This window comes from Dromiciops gliroides, chromosome 5 (genome assembly GCF_019393635.1).
Source record: "Dromiciops gliroides isolate mDroGli1 chromosome 5, mDroGli1.pri, whole genome shotgun sequence".
NCBI classification, from domain to species: domain Eukaryota; kingdom Metazoa; phylum Chordata; class Mammalia; order Microbiotheria; family Microbiotheriidae; genus Dromiciops; species Dromiciops gliroides.
The window spans coordinates 181,830,465-181,852,714 of record NC_057865.1 but is presented as its reverse complement, the minus strand read 5'-3'; the positions used below and the strand labels follow the sequence as shown (position 1 = coordinate 181,852,714).

The 22,250-nt window shown below is 37.1% G+C and overlaps 1 protein-coding gene across 1 annotated transcript in view; it reads left to right on the top strand.

The window, feature by feature from the left end:
• Window positions 1-1,649: 1,649 nt before the first annotated feature.
• Window positions 1,650-22,250, top strand: part of PDE3A (phosphodiesterase 3A) — a 361,224-nt gene continuing 340,623 nt past the window's right edge. The window contains 7 exon segments of the mRNA XM_043969232.1: window positions 1,650-2,465; window positions 2,468-2,559; window positions 2,561-2,617; window positions 2,619-2,706; window positions 2,709-2,804; window positions 2,807-3,265; window positions 3,268-3,347. Of these exon segments, the coding sequence (XP_043825167.1) occupies window positions 2,309-2,465; window positions 2,468-2,559; window positions 2,561-2,617; window positions 2,619-2,706; window positions 2,709-2,804; window positions 2,807-3,265; window positions 3,268-3,347 (1,029 nt within the window). The 5' untranslated portion in view covers window positions 1,650-2,308.

The following is a 22,250-nucleotide window of genomic DNA, read 5'->3' as shown; positions in this document are numbered from 1 at the left end:
CCTCAAAACCTAGTTTTGCTTTCAATAGTCAATAGTCAATGTATAAGGTATTTTATTTTTTCCGTTACATGTAAAGATAGTTCTCAACTTTTGTTCATACATGCTTTACAATTTCAGATTTTTCTCCCTCCCTCCCCTCCCTCCCCCCCTCCCTAGACAGCAGGGTAATCTGATATAGGTTATATCTATATATCTCTATACATATAGATATAGATATATATATACACACACATATATATACACATAATAACATTAATCCTATTTCTGCATTAATCCTGTTACAAGAGAAAAAATCAGAGCAGTGATGCAAAACCTCAAAATAGAAAAAAAAAACAACAGCACCCAAAACAAAGAAATAATATGGTTCAATCAGCATCTATACTCCACGGTTCTTTCTTTCTTTTTTTTTTTTTCTTGGATTTGGAGATCCTCTTCTATCATGAGTTCCCTGGAACTCTTCTGTACCATTGCATTGGTGAGAAGAATATAGTCCATCACAGTAGGTCAACACTCAATGTTGATGATACCGTGTACAATGTTCTTCTGGTTCTGCTCATCTCACTCACAAGGAATACTCTTGACTCAGAAAATCTTTGTTTTGTTTGTGACAAAATTTCAAAAGGAAAGGAAATAATACTTCCAGGAAAACAAGCCTTCATCTTCACAACGATGATGATAATGGCCCTTCTAACTTGTGAGATTGTCCATCATTTATACCAAGGACCACAAAAAGTTTTCTGTTAAAAAACAAAAGAAAACAAAACAAAACTTTTTTTCCCTTTAAAGCAGGTTCAATTAGAAGTGCTTCTTGAATTTGGTTTGCTGCTTAAACTGATTTGTGAATGAATGTATGGTACTTCTTCAAAAGAGTGAAATTGTGGTTGATTTCTTAATTTCAAATGACAGAAGGGAGTGAGTTGGCTATCCAGCGCCCTCCCTTCTTTTAGGGAGCGAAGCAGCATTCCTTCCTCCAAACGCACCTAAAAGTTAATACCAACGGGAAAGCAAGCCATTTGATCCCACGTTTCTGAACTAAAATATTTATTGGTTGTGAACAGAGTTCAGCGTAGCGGCTTCTGCGCGTTTATTGCGTAGGTCCCAGTCAAGGGGTGAGGAGCAATACAGAATTAGCGCCAAGAGCAGCGCCTCCTCGGGGGTAGTGGTGAACACTGGGAGGAAGTCTGTTTTTCAGAATTGCCTTTTTAAAAAGAGGGGGAAAGGGAAAGAAGGAGAAATAAAGGCGAATAAGAGACCGCTAATTTCTGGCTTTTTGGTTATAGGATTACTTTGCTAACGGATTGCCTTGATCGAAGTGTGCCTTTCCTCAGGCGCCTGCATCCGCTTAGTTTACAAAACTGCAAATCCCGGGACCAACACTGCACCAAAAAGCAAAAAAGCACATCCCATTTTCCCTCTTACCCTCCCTTCCTCTTTTCCTTTCTCCCTTCCTCCTTCCCTCTAGCTGTTTTTGTCTGGAAGGTTCTGTTTCTCTGACTGTGTTTAGCAACTTCCTAATTATTATCGCATCCATCCATCCTCCTCCCCTTTCTTCTTCCTCTCCCGTCCTCTCTCCACTTTTCAATTTCTTCCCCCCCCTCCCCCCAACTGAGACCTGAACTGGCGCCCCCCACCCCCATCCCACAGCCCAGCTTTCCTCCTCAGCTTGGGGGAATGGCGATTCGTGTCTGGCGGTGGTGCTGGAAGGGACTATAGCGGGAGAGGAAAGAGTGATAGAGAAAGGGCAGGGAGAAGAAAGAGAAGGGAGGGGGGGGCTCCATCTGTTTCTGGAGCTCAGCTAACGGCTGGGGCCAGTACCAGAGTGAGCTGCAAGGAGATGGCCTAGAGATTAACTAGCACTTTTGACTTGTCCCTCTACGGCTCCTGCTGCTGCTGCTGCTGCCGCTGCTGCTGTTGCGGTTGCTGCTGGGGCTTTGACTCCCGCCCTCCACTACTACGCGAAGGATGCGTTTCACAGTTTTAAAAGATCTCGAGTAAGAAGCTACCCGGGAGGATGTGTATGGGTGAGGGAAGAGACTTTGGAGGGTGGTTGTTTAAAAGCTCAAGAAAAGAGAAGTCGCGTCGTTTTCGCCCATGTCAGCTTTGAACTTTCAAGAGCCCTTTTGGTAGCATCGCCTACTCCCACCCCCTCCCCATCTTTCCCCTCCTCCACCTCTAGTAGCAATTAATTGCTCATCGTGGAGCTGCAACTTAAGGCGATTTGGGGAGGGGGATGTAAAAGAAGAAGAAATCAAGGCAGTAGGAGCTGGTACCCCCATTTGGCGCTTTGGTTAGTAAGGCTAACCAAATAATGGCCCCGACCGGAGAGGTTGCATCTGATGTCAGGGATGAACCCAGCAGTGGCAGGGAGGCTCAGCGTCAGATCCCAGGGTCCGACTGCAACGGTTACTCTTGTAAAGCCAAGCATTTGCCCCTGCGCCCTGCCAGTCCCTCGAGACCGCTCCGGGACCGGGCTGCCAGGTCAGCTGGAGAGACTTGGTCTTGAACAAGCTCCGGAGCTCCCGGAAACTTTCTTCTGCGCTCTGCGCTGGCTCGCTCTCTTTTCCTGCTGGCGGTGGTGGTGAGACTGGTCCGAGGCGAGATCAGCTGTGACCTGGAGGGAGAGTCAGGAGGAGGCGGAGGCAGCGGCGGCGGCGGCGGCGGCCGCAGCAGCGGAGGAGGAAGCTAGCAGCAGCAGCAGCAGCAGCAGCTGAAGGGGGGCGTCTTAAATCTGCCTCGGGGAGGTCGCTGAGCGGGCGGCTGGCAGCTCAGCGCTGGGCTGCAGCCCGCGGCGCTGCTCTTCGGTTTCTGTGCGCCTTCTTTTGGATGGGCTTGTACTTGCTCCGCTCTGGGGTCCGACTGCCTCTCGCACTCTTGCTGTTGGCCGCCTGCTGCGGGGGGGAAGCAATTGTCCACATCGGGCTGGGAGTCCACGAGGATCACTTGCTCTCTCTCCCTGCCACCGGGGTGGTGCTCAGCTGCTTGGCTGCCGCGACATGGCTGGTGCTGAAGCTGAGACAGGGTGTCCTCATGATCTTCTTGATTAGTGCGGTCAGGACCGCGTCCCTGATTTCCTTAGAGAGGGTCAAGGTCGCCTGGAGGCCGTACCTGGCTTACTCAGCCGGGCTGGTGGGGCTGCTTCTAGCCAGGTACCCGGAAAAAATCTTGCCCCAATCGAGAGAAGAGGCCCGGAGAAAGGATTTTGGCACCCCGCTGGTTGTAGGGACTAAAGAAGAGGTCTCGGTGTTTAAGAGGAGGAGGCGGTCCAGCTCATGATCTCCGCCGAGATGTCCGGCTGCGGCAGCAAGTCTCATCGCAGGACCTCTCTTCCCTGCATACCTAGGGAACAGGTAAGGACTCACTTCTCTCGCGTCTGAAACTCGGCTGGGAGGTTGGGGGGAAGAATCATAGGCAGGGCGGAGAGAATTGGAGCGCTGTGAGCCACAGAAATAAATAAATGGTAGTTGCAGCAGGAAGGGACAGAGACTAGGAAAAAGAGACACATCTTAAAGACTTGCAGATGGGCATCGGTTTCTCTGACCCCGAGTACCTTGTCACTTAAACAGCCACCAAAATGGATTCAGATCAAAAGAGATGATCTCTAAAGGGTTACTCACAGATGTTGCAACTTTTAAAATTTCCTGCACCTGGCTAAGTCACCCACTCTCAAACTCTTTAAAATGTGTTGACTTCCCTTCCTTATTCTGAAGTAATATTTTGAACTAATGAAGTTTGGCTTTAAGTGGTGGACGTTCTTTTCAAAACGTGGCCTGTATTTCTTTCATTTTTCTTATACAGTGACATGGGTGGAATGACTACGACAAGGCTTGTTTGAATTAGTGCTGTCAATATAAGATTAGGGAACTTTTTGCAGTTGTTTTACTGTGAAAAGAGGATATCTGAGGTTGGCCAATAGGTTATAACTATTTTGGAAATTGGATTTTATTTGGGGGGGGGGAGGGAGTAGATATTGTGTAAGCTGACACTAATTAACACTCATTTGGGTAATCTTGCATTTGTGAGTTGTAGCATTTTGGAAACAGATCAATTGTTAATATAGTTTTATGGACAGTTTGATAATGTATCCAAAGACTGGATTAAAACATTTTGTGCATCTTTGCAAACTATGTACCATAGGTTAGAGGAAATGTTTGTCCAGGATTGCATTTAATAGAATATATAAATTCCTTTTAAGTTTAAAAATCGCACAGCAATTAGCTTCCGTAGATCAGTGAACCAGGAATGTTCTTGGAGCACTTGAAAACTGAACTGTATAACCTTATTTAGGAAAAAAAAACTTTTAAAAGTAATTTAATTAGGAAATGATTGTGCATGCTTTTGTGTAAATGTCATTCTGACAACCTCTGAAATTATGAGTAGTTGAGGACAAAATTAAAATCATTAGGTGCTTCTTGGGGGCCAGTGTCTTCATTGTAGTTCTAAAGAATACAGCAAACATTTCCTGTAACTTGAAAAGAAACAAACTTAATTTTAAATTGTGATTGTTTAAAAGCAGTGGTTATTTCAATATTCAGTATTGCATTTTGAACAGGTTTGATGCAGTGTCAAAAAGGGAAAAAAGGATAAAATAGGGAATTCTATTTTTCAACTTTTAAGACTAAATGATAGTTAATGTTTGGTTGACTATTGACTGATAGATTATTCTAAAATGTGAAAAAATAATACCCCACCTCCCCTTACTATCTAGTTGTTCAAGTAATTAAGCATTTTCTGAGTAGTGGAAAGTCACCATATGGTGCAGTTAGCTAGTTTTGATTCTGGAAATGAATTGATATGTAGATATATTTGTGATTGTTTATATTGTTATTTGGAAGAATAGTTAAAAATTTTGCACTTCATGTTTGTTTTAACATTAAGCATACTTATTTAACATATTGTCTAAATAAAATAACTATTACTCTATGAAAGTAAGTTCTAAGACTGTGGTACTACAACCCAAACTGACCCTTTCATTCTTAAAATGAATTACTGAAATCCAAAGGGAAGATTAAGACAATTAGATAAGGGGAAGACTAGCATCATTTTTTTTTTACAGGCACATGGAAGTATATCTTCCTACCTCTGGCATAACTGTCTAGCATATATGCTCCTTTCATTTATCAGATATTTGGAGATGAACAGCATATAAACAAGCCATATATTTCTTTGATTTCATCATACACATTTCCTCTCCAATGCATTTCATTTAGATATTAAATTTAAATTCAAGAGGTTTCATGTTTCCATTTAGAGGTCAAAGTTCTATTTTTCTCTACATAAGATATTGAGTGGATTTAAGATAAGTAATGTGTCTGAGTAAATTGTGGTAAATTTTTCATTACTTTTTTTTCTTGTTTTTATATTTACATTGATAGGTGAACAATTTCAGTCTTATTTGGAGAAAATTGTTGAGTTTTAAGGCTTTTAAAAAATGTTGATTCTTGGAAAGAGTATTATGCAATTCTTGTCATGTAGAATGAGTAATTAAATCATTCCAAATTGTTAACCTTATTTGGTTACTATTTTAAACTGTATTTTTGGTAAAAAAAAATGATTGTGTGCAACTTTATCAATGATGGTTCATAACAAAACAAGGATTGCATTTAAGTGAAATTCAGATCCTTGAACAGTATAAGAAACTTTGATAAATGTAAGAATCCATGTTTTTCTTTTCAAAGAGAATATAAGTTGCTTAAGTAGAACTATGTATGTATATATACATATAAAATTAATAAAATACAGTGTGCTTCATAAACAGTGCTAGAATATTCTATCAGCATAGGATTTAACCTCTACCAATGAAATTTTGGGTCCAAACATTCCCCCACCCTCAAAAAAATTGCCCAAAGATTTGGAGTTGATGAGGAAGCACATAATAAATGACATGCACAGAAGGCAAACATATGATTTATGGTGCAAAGTGTACTACTGTCTTTGACACTTTTTTATAAAACCAGTAATTGGCCCTTCCAAATAGGCCTCTTCTTGTTAACTATTAATAATTCACTTCTGGAACAAAATTTCTAACATTCAAACTTGAAAAGGATCACAAAACATCAAGTAATAAATTGGACTTAGCCAGGAACTTTCAATGACAGTATATAGGAAAGCAGAGTCCTATGATAAACTTGATAAGTTATTTGGACCTTGACCATCATAAGTTGTAAGAGTTAAGGTGAGTTACAGCATACTCTTCTCCATATAACTTAAAGTGATCTTGCAGTTCCTTACAAAATCTCCCTGCCTTCCTGCCTGCCTGCCTGCCTGCCTGCCTTCCCTCCTTCCTTCCTTCTTTCCTTCCTTCCTTCCCTCCTTCCTTCCTTCCTGCCTGCCTGCCTTCCTTCCCTCATTCCTTCCTTCCTTCCTTCCTTCCTTCCTTCCTTCCTTCCTTCCTTCCTTCCTTCCTTCCTTCCTTCCTTCCTTCCTTCCTTCCTTCCTTCCTTCCTTCCTTCCTGCTTGCCTGCCTGCCTGCCTGCCTGCCTTTCTGCCTGCCTTCCTGCCTTCCTGCCTTCCTTCCTTCCTGCTTTCCTGCCTTCCTGCTTTCCTGCCTTCCTGCCTTCCTTCCTGCCTGCCTTCCTGCCTGCCTTCCTGCCTTCCTTCATGCCTTGCTTTCTTCCTTCCCTCTCTCCCTCCTCTCCTATCTTCCCTTCCTCTGTCCCTCCCTCCCTTCCTACCTTCCTTCTCTCCCCAACTGTCCTAAGCCTTTAAAGAACTAGGAGACTTTAAGACAAAAGTCATAGCCATCAATTTAAAGGGTTAAGGGCTTTTTAGGAAGTATAATGCAATGGAAAGTGTGCTGAATTTCAATTCAGAGGATGTGGTCACAGATCCTACCTCTGATGTTCATTACAATTTTGGGCCTCAGTTGTCTCAGCTGTTAAATGAAAGAGTTGGACAACTGATGCTTGAGGTTTCTTCCTGCCCTAAATCTGTGATCCTATGGTGATGATCTGGGACCACTTTTCATTTTTCCAGATAATGGAATCTGGGGCCTCGACAAGTTTAAGTGGCTTGTCCAAGGTCACAGAAGGAATAAGTGTTCAGAGCCAGGCCTCTAACACGGGTTTTTAGATTCTCAATCCAGATCACCTTTGACTGTACCATACTGCTACCTTTTTCTTATAGCAGAAACCAATGGTAGATTATATGGCATGCAGAACAGTGCCTTGGCATGTAGCTTTTAAGAAAGTTTGTGTTTTTCCATCAAACAATGTCTTTATTTATTTGGCATATAGCATAGTTGCATTTGAAAGGAAATTTCCTTGATTCACTTAAGCACTAAAACCACAAAGGTTTTGAAATTACATGTGTATACATACATGATACACACATATATGTGTATTTATAGCTGTAAAGCTATAAAATATTTTGATAAATTGAACATTCGGTCAAATTCTTATGCATGAGCTATAAACAAATAGTACATCTTATGTTTTAATTGTAAATCTTTTATTGATGCATTCCTTTAGCATTTGGACTTTGTGTGTGAAGTAGGGTATCCCTTTTGTCTTTACACATCAAAGAAATGATTTACCAGTAGATCACTGATTACCATGAACACTTTGTATTCATTAGAAATACTATTGATTTTCTTGAAATTGTGATTTTTGACAGAAATGTATATTGTAAGTGACAGACATGTGCCCCCTTTCCATTTTCTGTATGTATGTACACTTTTTTTCATATGCACAGGAGGATGAATTTGTCATTGAACTTGGATTAAAAATATATCATGATGGACATTTAGGTAAAAAAAAAACTTTAAAAGTTCAAATTGTTTATACTTCTTATTAGCTTGTAAATTTTTATTTAAAAAATCCTTGGGAAAGGTGATGGTGATGGAGTTAAATTAAAAGTTGATCAAAACTTGGAAACATTTGAAGCAAGTATGTAAATTGTTGAAGCAGAAATAGCTGGAAATTTTTCTAGTAGAAAGAGGAGGGATACAGGATTGGCTGAACAGATGATATCCTCTTGCAGTTAGTGTTTTTGAAATTAACCTACGCAATGGTCCTAATTTTTATTTCTCAAGGAAAAGAACTGTAATGGTAATATTCTCTGTTTATATTCACATGTATGATTTTATTTCAATCATAATTTAGGAGATATTGTAGTACTAGGTTGTTTGTAGTGGTACAGTAGTAGTGATGAGCTTATTTAACCTTGGTGACAAAATGAAATATGAATGTCAGTGTCATTAATGCCAACTCTTGAAAACAAAAAGGTAGAAATCCATTTTTTTTCCTAGCAGAAGTAAAGAAGAAAACGTTTTTTTTCCTTTCTTTCTCTTTTATTGGTCACATATTTTATAATTTCACTTTCTGAATTTAGATGTTTAAAGTGTGATTTAAAAAAGTTTTTACTGACAAGTTAGTGAATCTATATAAACTTATAGAGTATGGAAGTAGTCAAAACAAGAAATTTGTTCATCTGTAGTGAAACTAAAGTGTAAAAAGTGAAAAGCTATGTTACTGAAAGAAATTCTGTGTATGCTGGGCTGTCATGTTTAATTAAATAAACAGGCCAGAACAGTGACTCTGTGTATGAAATACATTTTGAAAAGCCTAGGGGGCTTTGAAAAGCTAGGGAAGCGAGAGGGAGCAATATTAGCATGAAAAAATATTCCTTACATTTGTAATGAGTGGCATTTGTGTGAATTTGTCAATATTAGCTATTAAAGAATATAGTCTGTAAAAAGAATGGTTGATGAAATCCACTTTATAAAATTAAAAATTCTTTTCTTGTTCTAAAGGTAAGGCACTAAGAACTTTAAATCTTGCCTCAAACTTTTTGCCCCTGGGAAAGTCTCTTAAACTTTGAGCCTCAGTTTCCTTATCTATAAAATGGGGATGTTAATAACACTTATCTAAAATCATGTGAGATAATGTTTGATAATTTTTTACTGACTTTAAAGCTATATAAATGTGATCTATTATTATCATGTTATTGACAGAGGCAATATTGTAGAACAGTATCTTTGTGTTACCTTTCTGAGAGGTTTGTACTAAGATGCCTTCCAGTTCTAATAACTTGATCTTATGACATTTCAACATATGACATAACAGGTATAGAAATTATCTCTTTGAATCCCTTCATTTTACAGATGAGGAAACTGAGGCCCAGAGAGGGTGATTTATCCCGAAGAAAGGTAGTAACAGGTCTAGGATTTGAACACAGATTCTATGACACGTACTTCAAAGTTCTTTCCATTAAATCATACAACATCCTTCTTAGTTTTCATCAAAAACAAATTGCATCGACTGAAATTTGTTCTGCATTTATTTTTATTAAGTAATAATTACTTATTTGTTGGAGTCTGAAAAATCTTGAGAAAATAGGGAGCATGTTAAAGAAACTAAAATCAAACCAATATGGAATTTTATTTTGCGTAAGTTATCCAAATTTTATTTGATAGAACAAGATAATAACAGAATCTGAGGGGAAATAACTTAAAAAAAGTAATGCAAGAGACTTAGCATCCCCTTGAGACTGGTGAAAAAATAGAAATGGACCTGTGTCTGATTCATCGCCTTCGAGTATTTGCTGTCTTCAAATGTGTGTGTGTGTGCATGCACGCATGTGTGTGATTTTAACAATGCTTTTTTGCTTTCTGATCAATAATACAATTGTATTTTAGGTTTCATATGATCTTTTTTCTTAGTCCTTTATTTTACTTTACTATTTGCAAGAGAATATGAAAAAGTCAATGCTAGAATTGTAGCATGTCATTTTTTGTAGAGCAAGAATGTTTTTTTCTCTAACATTTGTGAATAGTGATACTCTAAAAATTTGAATATTCACCATTTGCATGAAACAGTGGTATCTGTCTGTCTCTTCTTAAGGTGCTCTTTAGTTTCTAGGTTAACTTTAAAAATAATAATTTCCTAAGTTTTTACAGATGATTTTTAAATTACACCACAATCACAAATACTGTCCCTTTCATCCCAACCTTCTGACAACAAAAATTTTTTAAAAGTAGTTTAGTAAAACCAATTGACACACTTACCATATCCTGAGAGTATCCAGCCTTCCTCATGCATGGTCTCCCTTTTTTTTTTTATTAAGAAGGTGTCAAGAATCATGATCCACTTTCCATTATCAAGGTTGAGCATTATAACCATTGAGTTCACATGCCTTTTATTATACATTTAAAAATTTAGATTATTGTAGCATATTATTATTTTTATTCTTTCCCATGTTTCTCCAAATACCTCATATTTTCCATTGCTTATCATGCAGTAATATTCTATGACACTCATGTACCACAATTTATTCAGAGATCCTCCAATTGATAGGTACCCTCTTTGTTTCTAGGGTTTATGGCCACAAAAAGTACTGCTATGAATATTTTGGTATATATGGGATGTTTCTTTCTGCCTTTTGATGTCTTTGGGCTGTGTGCCCAGTAGTGGAATTGCAGGGCAAAAGGGTATGAACAGTTTAGTGACTTTTCTCACATAGTTCCAAATTGTTGTCCAGAACAGTTGGACTGGTTCCCAGTTCCATCAACAGTAGATTTGTGTGACTGTCTTCCCACCCTTCCCCAACATTGCCTACTTCTGTCTTTTATCCTCTTTGCCAGCTTGAATGTGAGGTGAAACTTTAGAGTTATTTTAATTTGTACTTCCTTTATTAGTAATTCAGAACACTTTTTCATATGGTTATTGATAGTTTGCATTTCTTCTTTTAAAAACTAAGCATTTATATATTGGAGAATGTTCTTTGGTCTTATAATTTTATAAATTCTCTTTAATCTTGGATAGCAGACATTTATTAGAGATATCTAAGATATCTCTATTAATATCTATAAAATAGCTATATATTTTATGTTCACTTAAGAGGTTCTTTTCTTAATGCAGCTGTAAGGATTTTTTTCATTCAAAATCATTTTAATGTAATATAAATTAAATATTATATTTTATCATTTATGATCAATTCTATCCTGGATTTGGTTAAAAGTTCAGTCCCTATTATCAGAATTGTTTAAAGTATCTACTTCTGTCTTCATCTTGCTCCCTTCAACTTGTCTAATATGAAAAACACCTACTTGGTCCAAGAGCCTGGGTGATTGTGTCCATTCCCTTCTCCATTAAGAGGCCCCTCTGATCTGGACTGGGTTTAGTCCTGGGAGAGACTGACTGCTAATGAAAGGAATTAGGCTGCCTTTTCTCACACTCTCTGACTCATGTCTTCTACCCTGGTGCCCCAGAGAAGATATACATACAGCTAGGCTGTGGTTCATATTTAGGGTCTCTGAAAGTATAAAGTGGAAAGATACTACACATACAATATGTATCATGTGTCAGACAAGTATTTGTTTCCTACACATAAAAGAAGTATCAAAGGACACAAAGCTTCGCAGTGCACATGGACAGGGTGACTTAAAACAGTATCCAGTAACATCATCTCTCAGGAAGTTGATTGTTTTAAAAAAAAAAATATATATATATATATATATATATATATATATATATATATATATATATATATATATTTTTAGTGAGGCAATTGGGGTTAAGTGACTTGCCCAGGGTCACACAGCTAGTAAGTGTTAAGTGTCTGAGGCCGGATTTGAACTCAGGTACTCCTGACTCCAGGGCCGGTGCTCTATCCACTGTACCACCTAGCTGCCCCTAAAATATATTTTTTAATGATAGGTTTTGTTTTTACATCATGTAGATTTTTGTCTGCATCCTTTTCACCTTCCTCCCTTTCTTTGTTTGTTTCCTTGTTTCCTTTCTTTCCTTCTCTCTCTCTTTCTACCAAATGGGGTTAATGACTTGCCCAGGGTCACACAGCAAATAAGTGTCAAGTGTCTGAGGCTGGATTTGAACTCAGGTCCCCCTGACTCCAGGGCTGGTGCTTTATCCACTGTGCGACCTAGCTTCCCACACACCTCCCTCTTTCTTGAGAGCTATCCCTTAGAACAAAGAATTTTCCTTTAAAAACAAAGGAAGAGAAAAAAAAATCAGCAAAACCAATCAATACATTGAAGGAATCTCACATTATATGAGAAGTTTCATACCTCTGCTACCCCTCCTCCACTCCTTGCAAAGGATGTCTGCAAAGGATATTCTCATATCTCTTTGAGACCAGGGTTATTCACTAAAATTTTGCCACATTAATTTTTCATTTTTCTGTGGATTGTTCTTTCCATTTCCATTGTTGTCAATGTATATATTGTTTGACTGCATCTTCTTTACTTTGTATTATTTCATGTAAATCTTTCCATGCATCTGTGTAATTCGTCATATTCAATGTTTCTTACAGAAACATCATATTTGAGTGCGTTCATGTACCACAACTTTTTTTTAGCCATTCCTCAGTTAATGGGCGTCTACTTTGCTTATAGGCATGTACTATATTTTTAGTTCTTTGCTACCACACAAAATACGGCTATTATTATTTTGGGAGTATATGAATCTTTTCTATTTCTCAGTGATCACTTTGGATTACATAAAAAGTGTAATTCTTAAGCCTCATCTGAACATATAATAGTTTGTGGGTCCAACAAATAGGTAGTCCTCATTTTATCAAAACTCTGCACTGCCCAAACAACTTCTAGCTCACTGAGGAGCAGATTTGATAGAGGGTAGGGAATGAGTGGAGAAGTGTGTGTTCCCACACCTTCCCCACCCCCCTCACCCCGGAAATCTAGCAGCAAAAAGGCTTTTTTTCTCCATGGGAGAGTCAATGAACTAGATAGCTTGAAGCTGTCTCCTTTTTATTTATTTACTTATTTATTTACTTATTTATTTATCTATCTATCTATTTGTTTGTTTGCTTATTTATCTATCTATCTATCTACCTATTTATTTATTTATGTGTGTATGTATTTATTTCAATTAATTAATTAATTAATCAATTAATCAATCAATTAATTTATTTTATTTTATTTTATTTTTTGTGGGGCAATTGGGGTTAATAGACTTGCCCATGGTCACACAGCTAGTAAGTATTAAGTGTCTGGGGCCGGAATTGAATTAAGGTCCTCTTGAATCCAGGGCTGGTGCTCTATCCACTGCGACACCTAACTGCCCCATGTCTCCTTTTTAAAAGATGCAGTACCCTCCTCTGTCTGTCTCCCAATGCTCCTCTCATAAAGTGAGCGTGAGGAACAAAGGGCTACCCAAGGTTTTCAATACCATATCAATGCTCCAAGTCTTCTCAGAGCTGAGTATCATTTGTAAATGACTGAAAGAAACCAGGAGCTTATCATCCCCAAAGTGGCAAGCCCTCTTACCTCTGAATAACAGACATGTGATTGGCTGGAGGCCTGTTCAGTGTAACTCCCTGTTACATTGGAATCACTTTCTTCTTTGTAGTGTATTTCTTTTTATGCTGTATGGTGTAAAATTCTGTACTTAGATAATTTCACTAAACTTTTCTAATTGTCCAAGGTAATCCAGGCTTTCCCCTCCTGTATAGTGGTAGCTTCTATATATTACCTGGATTTTGGCTATAATGCTCCTGTGATTTTTAGTTTTTAAATTTCTTTCAGGAAGAGAGTGGTGGATTCTTTCTATTTTTCTCTTAATTCTATGAACTCTGTGCAGTTTTCTTTTAAGATTTCTTGAAATATGATATCTAGGGGCCTTTTTTTCTTTCAGGGAGTCCAGTGATTCTTAAAGGATCCCTTTGGTCTATTTTCCAAGTCAGTTATCATTGCTATGAGATACATTACATGTTACTTTATTTTTCAGTCTTTTGAATTCATTTTAATATTTCTCATTGTCTCATGGAATCATTTCATTGACTTCTATTGGGTCCATTTGGATTTTTAGTGAGTTTATTTATGGGGAAGTTTTGTATTTTTTGTACCAATTTTAAAATTTCCTTTAAAATTCTTTCTTCTATAGCAATCGTTTCATCTCCATTTTTTCTCGTGTTCTTATTTCATTTACATAAAATGTTTTAACTCTTTAAAAAATCCTTGCTTCATCTCTTCCAGAAATTTGAGTAGAACTTGTGCCCAAACTATGTTTTTCTTTGAGGCTTTATTTGTCATTATTTTTCTATCCAGTCTCCCCTTATGGGTTTTTGTCTTGAGTGTCCCTGTCATCATCGTAGCCTTAATTTTTTTTAAGTTTTTATTGATATTTTCTGTTTCTTACATCACTATAGTATCCCATGATTCTCTTCTTCTAGACAGCCATCCCACAGGACAAATAATATTTTTAAGAGAAAAAAGTCAACATTTGATAAATATGTTGAAAAAGTCTAAAACATGTAATGTGTAACACCTGTAAAACTCCTATTTCCACAATTGGGTAGGTTAGGGGGATGTCTTCTCAAATTTTTATTCAAGTCCTTTTTGAGCTTTATAATTTTGTTATATTTACTTTTGATTTTTTTGGTGGTAGTGTTCTTTCCACTTGGGTTTTTGTAGTTATTGTGTTTCTTTGTTTCTTTTTTTTTTCAGGGCAATGAGGGTTAAGTGACTTGCCCAGGGCCACACAACTAGTAAGTGCCAAGTGTCTGAGGTCGGATTTGAACTCAAATCCTCCTGAATCCAGGGCCGGTGCTTTATCCACTGTGCCACCTAACTGCCCCCTTTTGGGATTTTTGTTTCTTTTTTTGTAGTTATTGTGTAAATTCGTTTCTTGGTTCTGCTTTCTTCACTCTGCATTAGTTTACATAGATCTGTCTATACTTTTCTATATGCATCACACACACATCACAACTTACTGAATTGTAATATTCTATGGCATTCAAGCACCACAATTTGTTTAACCATTCCCCGATTGATGGACTTCCACATTGTTTCCAATTCTTAGCTAAATAATAACCATTTAACCAGGGATTAGTTTCTTATATGTCTGCTCATTCTTTCAGTTTTATTTCTGACTTAATGAATGTATGCTATGACCATGCTTTATACACTTTTGGAGGAAATGTCTGGATAGGTCCTGCTCCTGCTGTCTAGGTAATCCCCACCTTTTCCTGCTTACTCCCATTTCCCAGTGTCCATTTCTTCTCCCTGTGCCAACCTGGGTGAGCAAATAGATTCATTGTGACTTTTTTAAAAAACAATTTCTGTGGGGAAGCTAGGTAGTGCAGTGGATAGAGCACCGGCCCTGGATTTAGGAGGACCTGAGTTCAAATCCGACCTCAGACACTTTACACTTACTAGCTGTGTGACCCGGGGCAAGTCACTTAACCCCAATTGCCTCACCAAAAAAAAGAATCAATTTCTGTATTAGGATGCAATCTAGTACAATTTTTATACCTATTTGAAGGAAGTATGAGCATGTTCTAGACTTTTTAAAACATAATTTTCTGCTCAAGTTATTGATCCTTTAAAAATTTTCTTTATATTATCCATTTAAAATTTTGTTTATATTTTTCCTTTGTTAAAAAAAAAAGATACAACTAAAATCTCATTGAGGCAGCTAGGTGGCGCAGTAGACAAAGCACTGGACCTGGATTCAGGAGTACCTGAATTCAAATCTGACCTCAGACACTTGACACTTACTAGGTGTGTGACACTGGGCGGTCGAGTCACTTAACCCTCATTGCCCCACTAAAAAAAAAAAAAAGATACAACTATATTTTTCCTATGTTGCTTCTCTCAGATTTTATAGTATTCCTTTTTGTTGTCATTTACTTTACATATATAGTTTGCTTCTGTGACTTTCTTTTTTGACCCATCTATTCTTTGTCCACAAAGCACTTAGTTTTCACTTAATTCCATATCTTTTAATGTCCTCTATATTCCTATTTTAGTGTTTTGTGAGATTTAAAGGGAATAATGAATCATTTTGCATTTTTAAATATATCAATTTCTTAGCTCATGCATGATCCATTCTTTTCTTTTCTTTTTTTTTTTTTTTTTTTGGCAGGGCAATGAGAGTTAAGTGACTTGCCCAGAGTCACACAGCTAGTAAGTGTCAAGTGTCTGAGGCTGGATTTGAACTCAAGTCCTCCTGAATCCAAGGCCAGCACTTTATCCACTGTGCCACCTAGCTGCCCCTTTGTTGTTGTTGTTGTTGTTGTTGCTGTTGTTGTTTTTTTGTCGGGGCAATGAGGGTTACGTGACTTGCCCAGGGTCACACAGCTAGTAAATCTCAAGTGTCCAAGGCTAGATTTGAACTCAGGTCTTCCTGAATCCAGGGCTGGTGCTTTATCCACTGCACCACCTAGCTGCCCCATGATCCATTATTTTTATTTTAATACATATCATGAGAGGCTATAGTCTTTAATTTTCTAATATAGAAGATGCTATCTTTCAAATTCAATCTTCCTGGAAATCTATTTAGCTCTTAATTTTTCCCTTTTAATTTTTTCTTTATTATCTGATTTCATTAGTTACCTACAATTATCATTAATATACTTTGGGGTAAGTAATTTAAATTTTCCTTTATGAATTTAGTCAGTAACTTAGTGGGCAGACATGACTTAGGTTGATTTGGAGATTTACTTTTAATTGTTGCCATATTTGGAGTCATGCTTGCCAATCTTACTTTTTTGACTATTTCCTACAACCTAACAAACTTTCTTTTCATACCTTCAGTGATGGCTTTATCTTTTGGGGGAGCACTTTTACTCAATGTGTCTCTCTTGGTTTTCTTACCTTTCTCCTTTCTTTTATGTTCCAGTTACTTTTCATATGAGGTCCTATCTTACATCTTTCCCCCTCATCCTTTACTGTTTGGACTCTCCTAGTGATTTTCAGTTGCACAAATAGTCACCTGAAATAAACTTTGAGACACAGATCTTTTGGGGTGTCAATGGCCTTGGGGCCATTCTTCACATAGGCTTCTGCTGTCGTTTAAGAAGGTTTTTATTATTTCAGGTGGAAGGTCTTCTTTGTTCCCCTCTCCCAAGTAATTACTATATTTTGCACTTTTGGGGAATGTTTTATAGTGGTTAGGGTAGCATTTATGATGTGAGCTCCTCATTCTTCTGTCTTTACAGAAATATTCCTCCATAGAGATTGATAATTTTATTTCTCATATTTCTACAGTGTAAGCCAACATTAATGTTTTCCTTTCTGGTTTCTTTCCCACATTTTGCATTTAGAATAATGAGTTTGAATGATATCCCTGATTTTTGGGGGGAATTTAATTGTTCCAATTAGAATGTAAGATGTTTTTAGAGAAGGGGAAAATATGGACCCCAACAAAATAATGTAATGATTGTTTGAGTTGCTATATCAGTTATTTAGACTGTGAGTATGCTGTCATATGGACAAGTAATAAAATTATTCCTTCAATATATTCATCTTAAATAATACTACAGATGAGTCCACATTTGAACATAAAAGAATTTGCTGAACTTTTTTACCTTTGGGAAATTGTTTTGGGCTTTTTCTGAGTCTCTTTAAACAAAGGCCTGATTGATGGTCTCTATTACTCTCTTCACAACTTCTGTCCAACTCTTGTATTTTTTCTTTTCTTTTCTCTTTCTTCTTTTTCCACTTCTCTTTCAAAAGAGGACCTCACCTAGTAATTTTCTGAGAAAATTGAAGCCATCTTTCATGAATTCTTGATTCAGGATGGACTTTTCCCCCCTATTTTCTCTAGTCTTTGAGAGGAGGCATTTTTCTTTTTAAAATTTTTTTCTTTTCTTTTATTATTATAAAAGTATTTTATTATTTTCTAGTTACATGTAGAGCTAGTTTTCAACATGTGTTTTTATGAGATTTCTAGTTTCAAATTTTTCTTCCTCCCTTTCCCTCCCCAAGACAGCAAGCAATTTGATATAGGTTATATATGTACAATCACATTAAACATATCTCAGCATGTCATGCCGTGAAAAAAGAAACAGAGCAAAAGGGAAAAACGTCAGGAAATAAAAAGAAAAAAAGTAGAAATAGTATGGTTCAATCTGCATCTAGTTTCCACAGTTCTTTTTTTCTGGATTTGGAGAGCATTTTTCATCATGAGTCCTTTGGAACTGTCTTGGACCGTTGTATTTCGGAGAAGAGTCAAGTCTATTACAGTTAATCAACGCACAATGTTGTTGATACTGTATACAGTGTTTTCCTAGTTCGGCTCATCTCACTCAGCATCTGTTCATGCAAGTCTTTCCATGTTTCTTCACTTGCTTATCGTTTCTTACAGCAGAGAAGGTATTTTTCTTACCAGAGTTTCCGACTCCCATCAATCCTCCCTTCCCCATCTTCACTCCTTTTATTTATTGGATCCTCTCTTACTGCCTACATGCCCAAGTTTTACCCAACCTTTAACCTTCAATTGAGATACATTTCCTCAATGTATCTCTGTTCATTGCCTCTAGTTTTTCATTGTCAAATTCTCAGTCCATTGAAATTTGATGTCAAATCCCATCATTTGACAAAAGTGTGTTCTCTCCAAGGTTACCAATGGTCTCAGTATGTGACACTTTCAGCTACTCCTTTGAGCTTCACTTCACTAACAAAAATTTTCATCCTTCATAAATTTTTCCATTTGTCATTGTCTTTGTAGCTTACCAGTTTTCTAGGATGTTTTCTTTTTATATATTCACTTTTGGGGACTTCAGCATCTGCAATGTGTTAAAATATCATTTGTATGGACATGACTCTCAAATCAACATATCTCTCCCATATCTACTAAAGATATCTGTTGCATTTCTTTGCCTGGTTGTCCCATAGACATCTCAAACACAATGTGTTTAAAACAGAAGGCATTATTTTTTCTCAATAAACTGCTGTTTAAGCCAAACTTCCTTGTTTCTATTGTGGTTACCATCAACCTTTGAGTTATCCAAGCTAACAATCCCATAATAATCTTTCAGCCTTCATTCTCATTTATAGCCCATAACCCATGAGTTTTCAGGTTTTATTGATTCTATTTCTGCAGCTCACTTCTCTATCTTCTTCTTTCTATAAACATTATAATCACCACCCTAGTTCAAGTCCTTGTCACCTGTACAGTTCCAATATGATCCCAGTTTCTTTCCTCTCTAATCCATACTCATACAAGTTTCCAAATTACTGTTCTTAAAGCTTGTCTACCTATGTTTTCCTCTTGTTCAAAAAAACTTTAGTAACTTCCTATTGTTGTTGTTATTCAGTTCTTTCCAACTCTCCTTGACTCCATTTGGGTTTTGTTTTTTTTTGGCAAAGATAAGGGAGTGTTTTGTCATTTCCTTCTCCAGGTCATTTTACAATTGAGGAAACTGAGGTAAACATGGTTAAGTGACTTGCTCAGGGTGACACAGATCTAGACTTAGGAAGATGAGTCTTCATGACTCCAGGGCTGGCACTATATCCACTGTGACACCTAGCTGCTTCAACTTCCTATTAGCTATAGGATAAAAAGCAAACATTTTTGAGATTTAAAGCTTTTCTTTATTGTTCCCTACCCTCTTTAAATTTTTTTCTATCTTCCCCTCATTTTACATTATAGTTAATGTAACTTAATTTCTATTTCCCGTGCAAGTATTTTTTTACCTGTCTCAGTGCCTTTGTACAGGCTGTCTGTATCTTCTACTTCTACTTCTTGTAATCTCTTGCCCCATTCAAGATTCAATTAAAGTACCCTCTCTTCCAAGAATGCCTGTCTGAAAAAAATTCCCTGGCTTTCCAGTTAATACTTCTCTCTCAAAATTACTTTGTCTTTAATTTATTTGTATTCTAGGTTACCTTTTAATGATGTCTTTCCATCTCTCCCTTAACATATAAGTTTGATAAGGAGAGATGTGTTAATTTTGTTTTTGTATCCCTAGTTCTTATAATGTGGAAGATGCTTAATAAATATTTAAATTGAATTGAATTTTACTTTTTTTTTTGGTGGGCCAATGAAGGTTAAGTGACATGCCCAAGGTCACACAGCTTTAAGTGTCAAGTGTCTAAGACCGGATTTGAACTTGGGTCCTCCTGGATACAGGGCCGGTGCTTTATCTATTGCACCACTTAGCTGCCCCCTGAATTGCATTTTTAACAGTGGTATTTTCCTAGTAATGTCATATTACTACAAGTCATAGACAGTCACAGTCTAGGATGAATTAAGGTTGATGGTCATCTAAATGGCAATGGTGTATATCAGGTCATGGTATGTATTAAGTTGAAACATATCATTGTTTAAAAGAAATGATACAAAGTTCCCCAACAGAGAGGGGAGCAGGATAAAGGCTATAGGGGGGTTCCTTTGTGTAAGATTTGCTAGAGGACGTGAATGGAAAAAATAATAATAGTATTATTATCAAGCATTTTACATAATGCTTTAAGATTTGCAAAGTACTTTAAAAATGTCATTTGATCTAAACAACAACCTTCTGAAGTAAGTGATATTATTATCCCCATGTTACAGATGAGAAAACTGAAGCAAAAAGAGGTTAAGTGACTCTCCCAGAATCACACAGATAGTAAATTTCTGAGGATTTGAACTTGGGTCTTCCTGACCAGAGGTCCAGTGCTCTATGTATTGCACCATTAAAAGTAATTCACCTTTATGAAAAGGTATGGGTAGATAGTGATCTATGTCCATGAAGGGACACACCCACATTAAGACTATAGATCTTTTGATAGATTTATTACTACCATAAAGTATTAGACACATTTTATACCTTGGCATGGTTGCTTAAAAAAATAGGGGTCGCATTTAAACAAAACAGACTTTAAGTAATGCTAACTTTGGAAAACTAAGAATTTAACAACAAATTAAGGAGTAGAGTTCTACAACTGTTATTGTTACTGAGACAAAAACCTGTACTGTAGAAAAGTTATAGTTGAGTGATAGGGATGTGTTTTTTTTTTGTTTGTTTGTTTTTTTAGTGAGGCAATTGGGGTTAAGTGACTTGCCCAGGGTCACACAGCTAGTAAGTGTTAAGTGTCTGAGGCCAGATTTGAACTCAGGTACTCCTGACTCCAGGGCCGGTGCTCTATCCACTGCGCCACCTAGCAGCCCCAATGTGTTTTGTTTTGTATTACTTGTGAAAGCTTTTCAAAGACTATGAATTTTATGTTCTATTGTTACAAGGATTTTGCTATTCTGACTCCCCATAAGTTCTTTTAAAAGATGATCTTGGGGCAGCTGGGTGGCGCAGTGGATAGAGCACCAGCCCTGGAGTCAGGAGTACCTGAGTTCAAATCTGGCCTCAGACACTTAACACTTACTAGCTGTGTGACCCTGGGCAAGTCACTTAACCCCAATTGCCTCACTAAAAAAAAAAATGATCTCCCCTGATGATTTCCACAGGAAAAACTTAGATGGTCACCTATCCATTTTCCCTTATAGAATCACTTCAGACATAACGCTTTTAAAAATTCATTTTAAAAAGTACCCAATGTGTGTAGAACAATTTTGTATGGACTTGGCAAGATATACTTTCTCTTAATTTTTTAAACATGTACTGCACATGTTGACTATAAATACTTGGGTTAGATCTCTGCTGTTCAGCAATATATGGATAGGGGTTCTCAGATAGAATTTTGATTGCAGTATAACAATATTTTTCCATGCTGCCAAAATGTTATAAAATGGGCTCAAAAAAGGTTTACTTTCTTCTTCTTTTATCTTAAATTCTTAAAGGTATTTTCTGAGCCTGGCACTACCTCATATTCCTCCTTCCTTTTCACATGGGCTTGGTCATTATATATATACATACACACAAACATATATAAAGTATTGTTTAAAATTGGTTCGTGAAACATAGTCTTGAGGAATTGGATTCTGATTTGTCACTATACCAACAATCAAATTAACAACTATCTGACGAATACCTATCATGTGCCAAAGCGCTATTGCTGATATAAACAAATAGAAGACAGGATTCCTATCCTTGCAAGTTGACATTGGTTCATTCTTTGTGTTTTAATGCACAGTGTCTGGCACATAGTAGGCTCTTGATAAATGCTTGTTAATTGATTTCTGCCGTTTAGTAACCTGCCACTTAGCAGTAGGTAGATGAGATATAGGCAAGTGCCAATAAAATAAAAGATTTAGAAAACATTACATGATACTTCATTGCTAATAGGCGGACAGATATTTTATTTATCAGAACTAGAGATAATGGCAAAATAGCACTTATTTGATATTGAATATAATGAACCATGAATGCATGTTTAATGTTTTGTCTTGCTATCTTTATGCACCATTTTTGAGACAGCTTAAAGCCAGATGTAAAATTATTTTAAGTGTTTAATTAAACCATCTGATGTAAGTAGAGAGCTAGTAGTCATCCTGACATTTTCTTCTTCCTTGAGGAATGAAATTGAAGGACAACTAAACTTTTGCTGTAGTGTGATAGCTTACATTTATGTAGTACACCCTACCGAATTTGATCTTCATAAGCTCATGAAGGTGGGC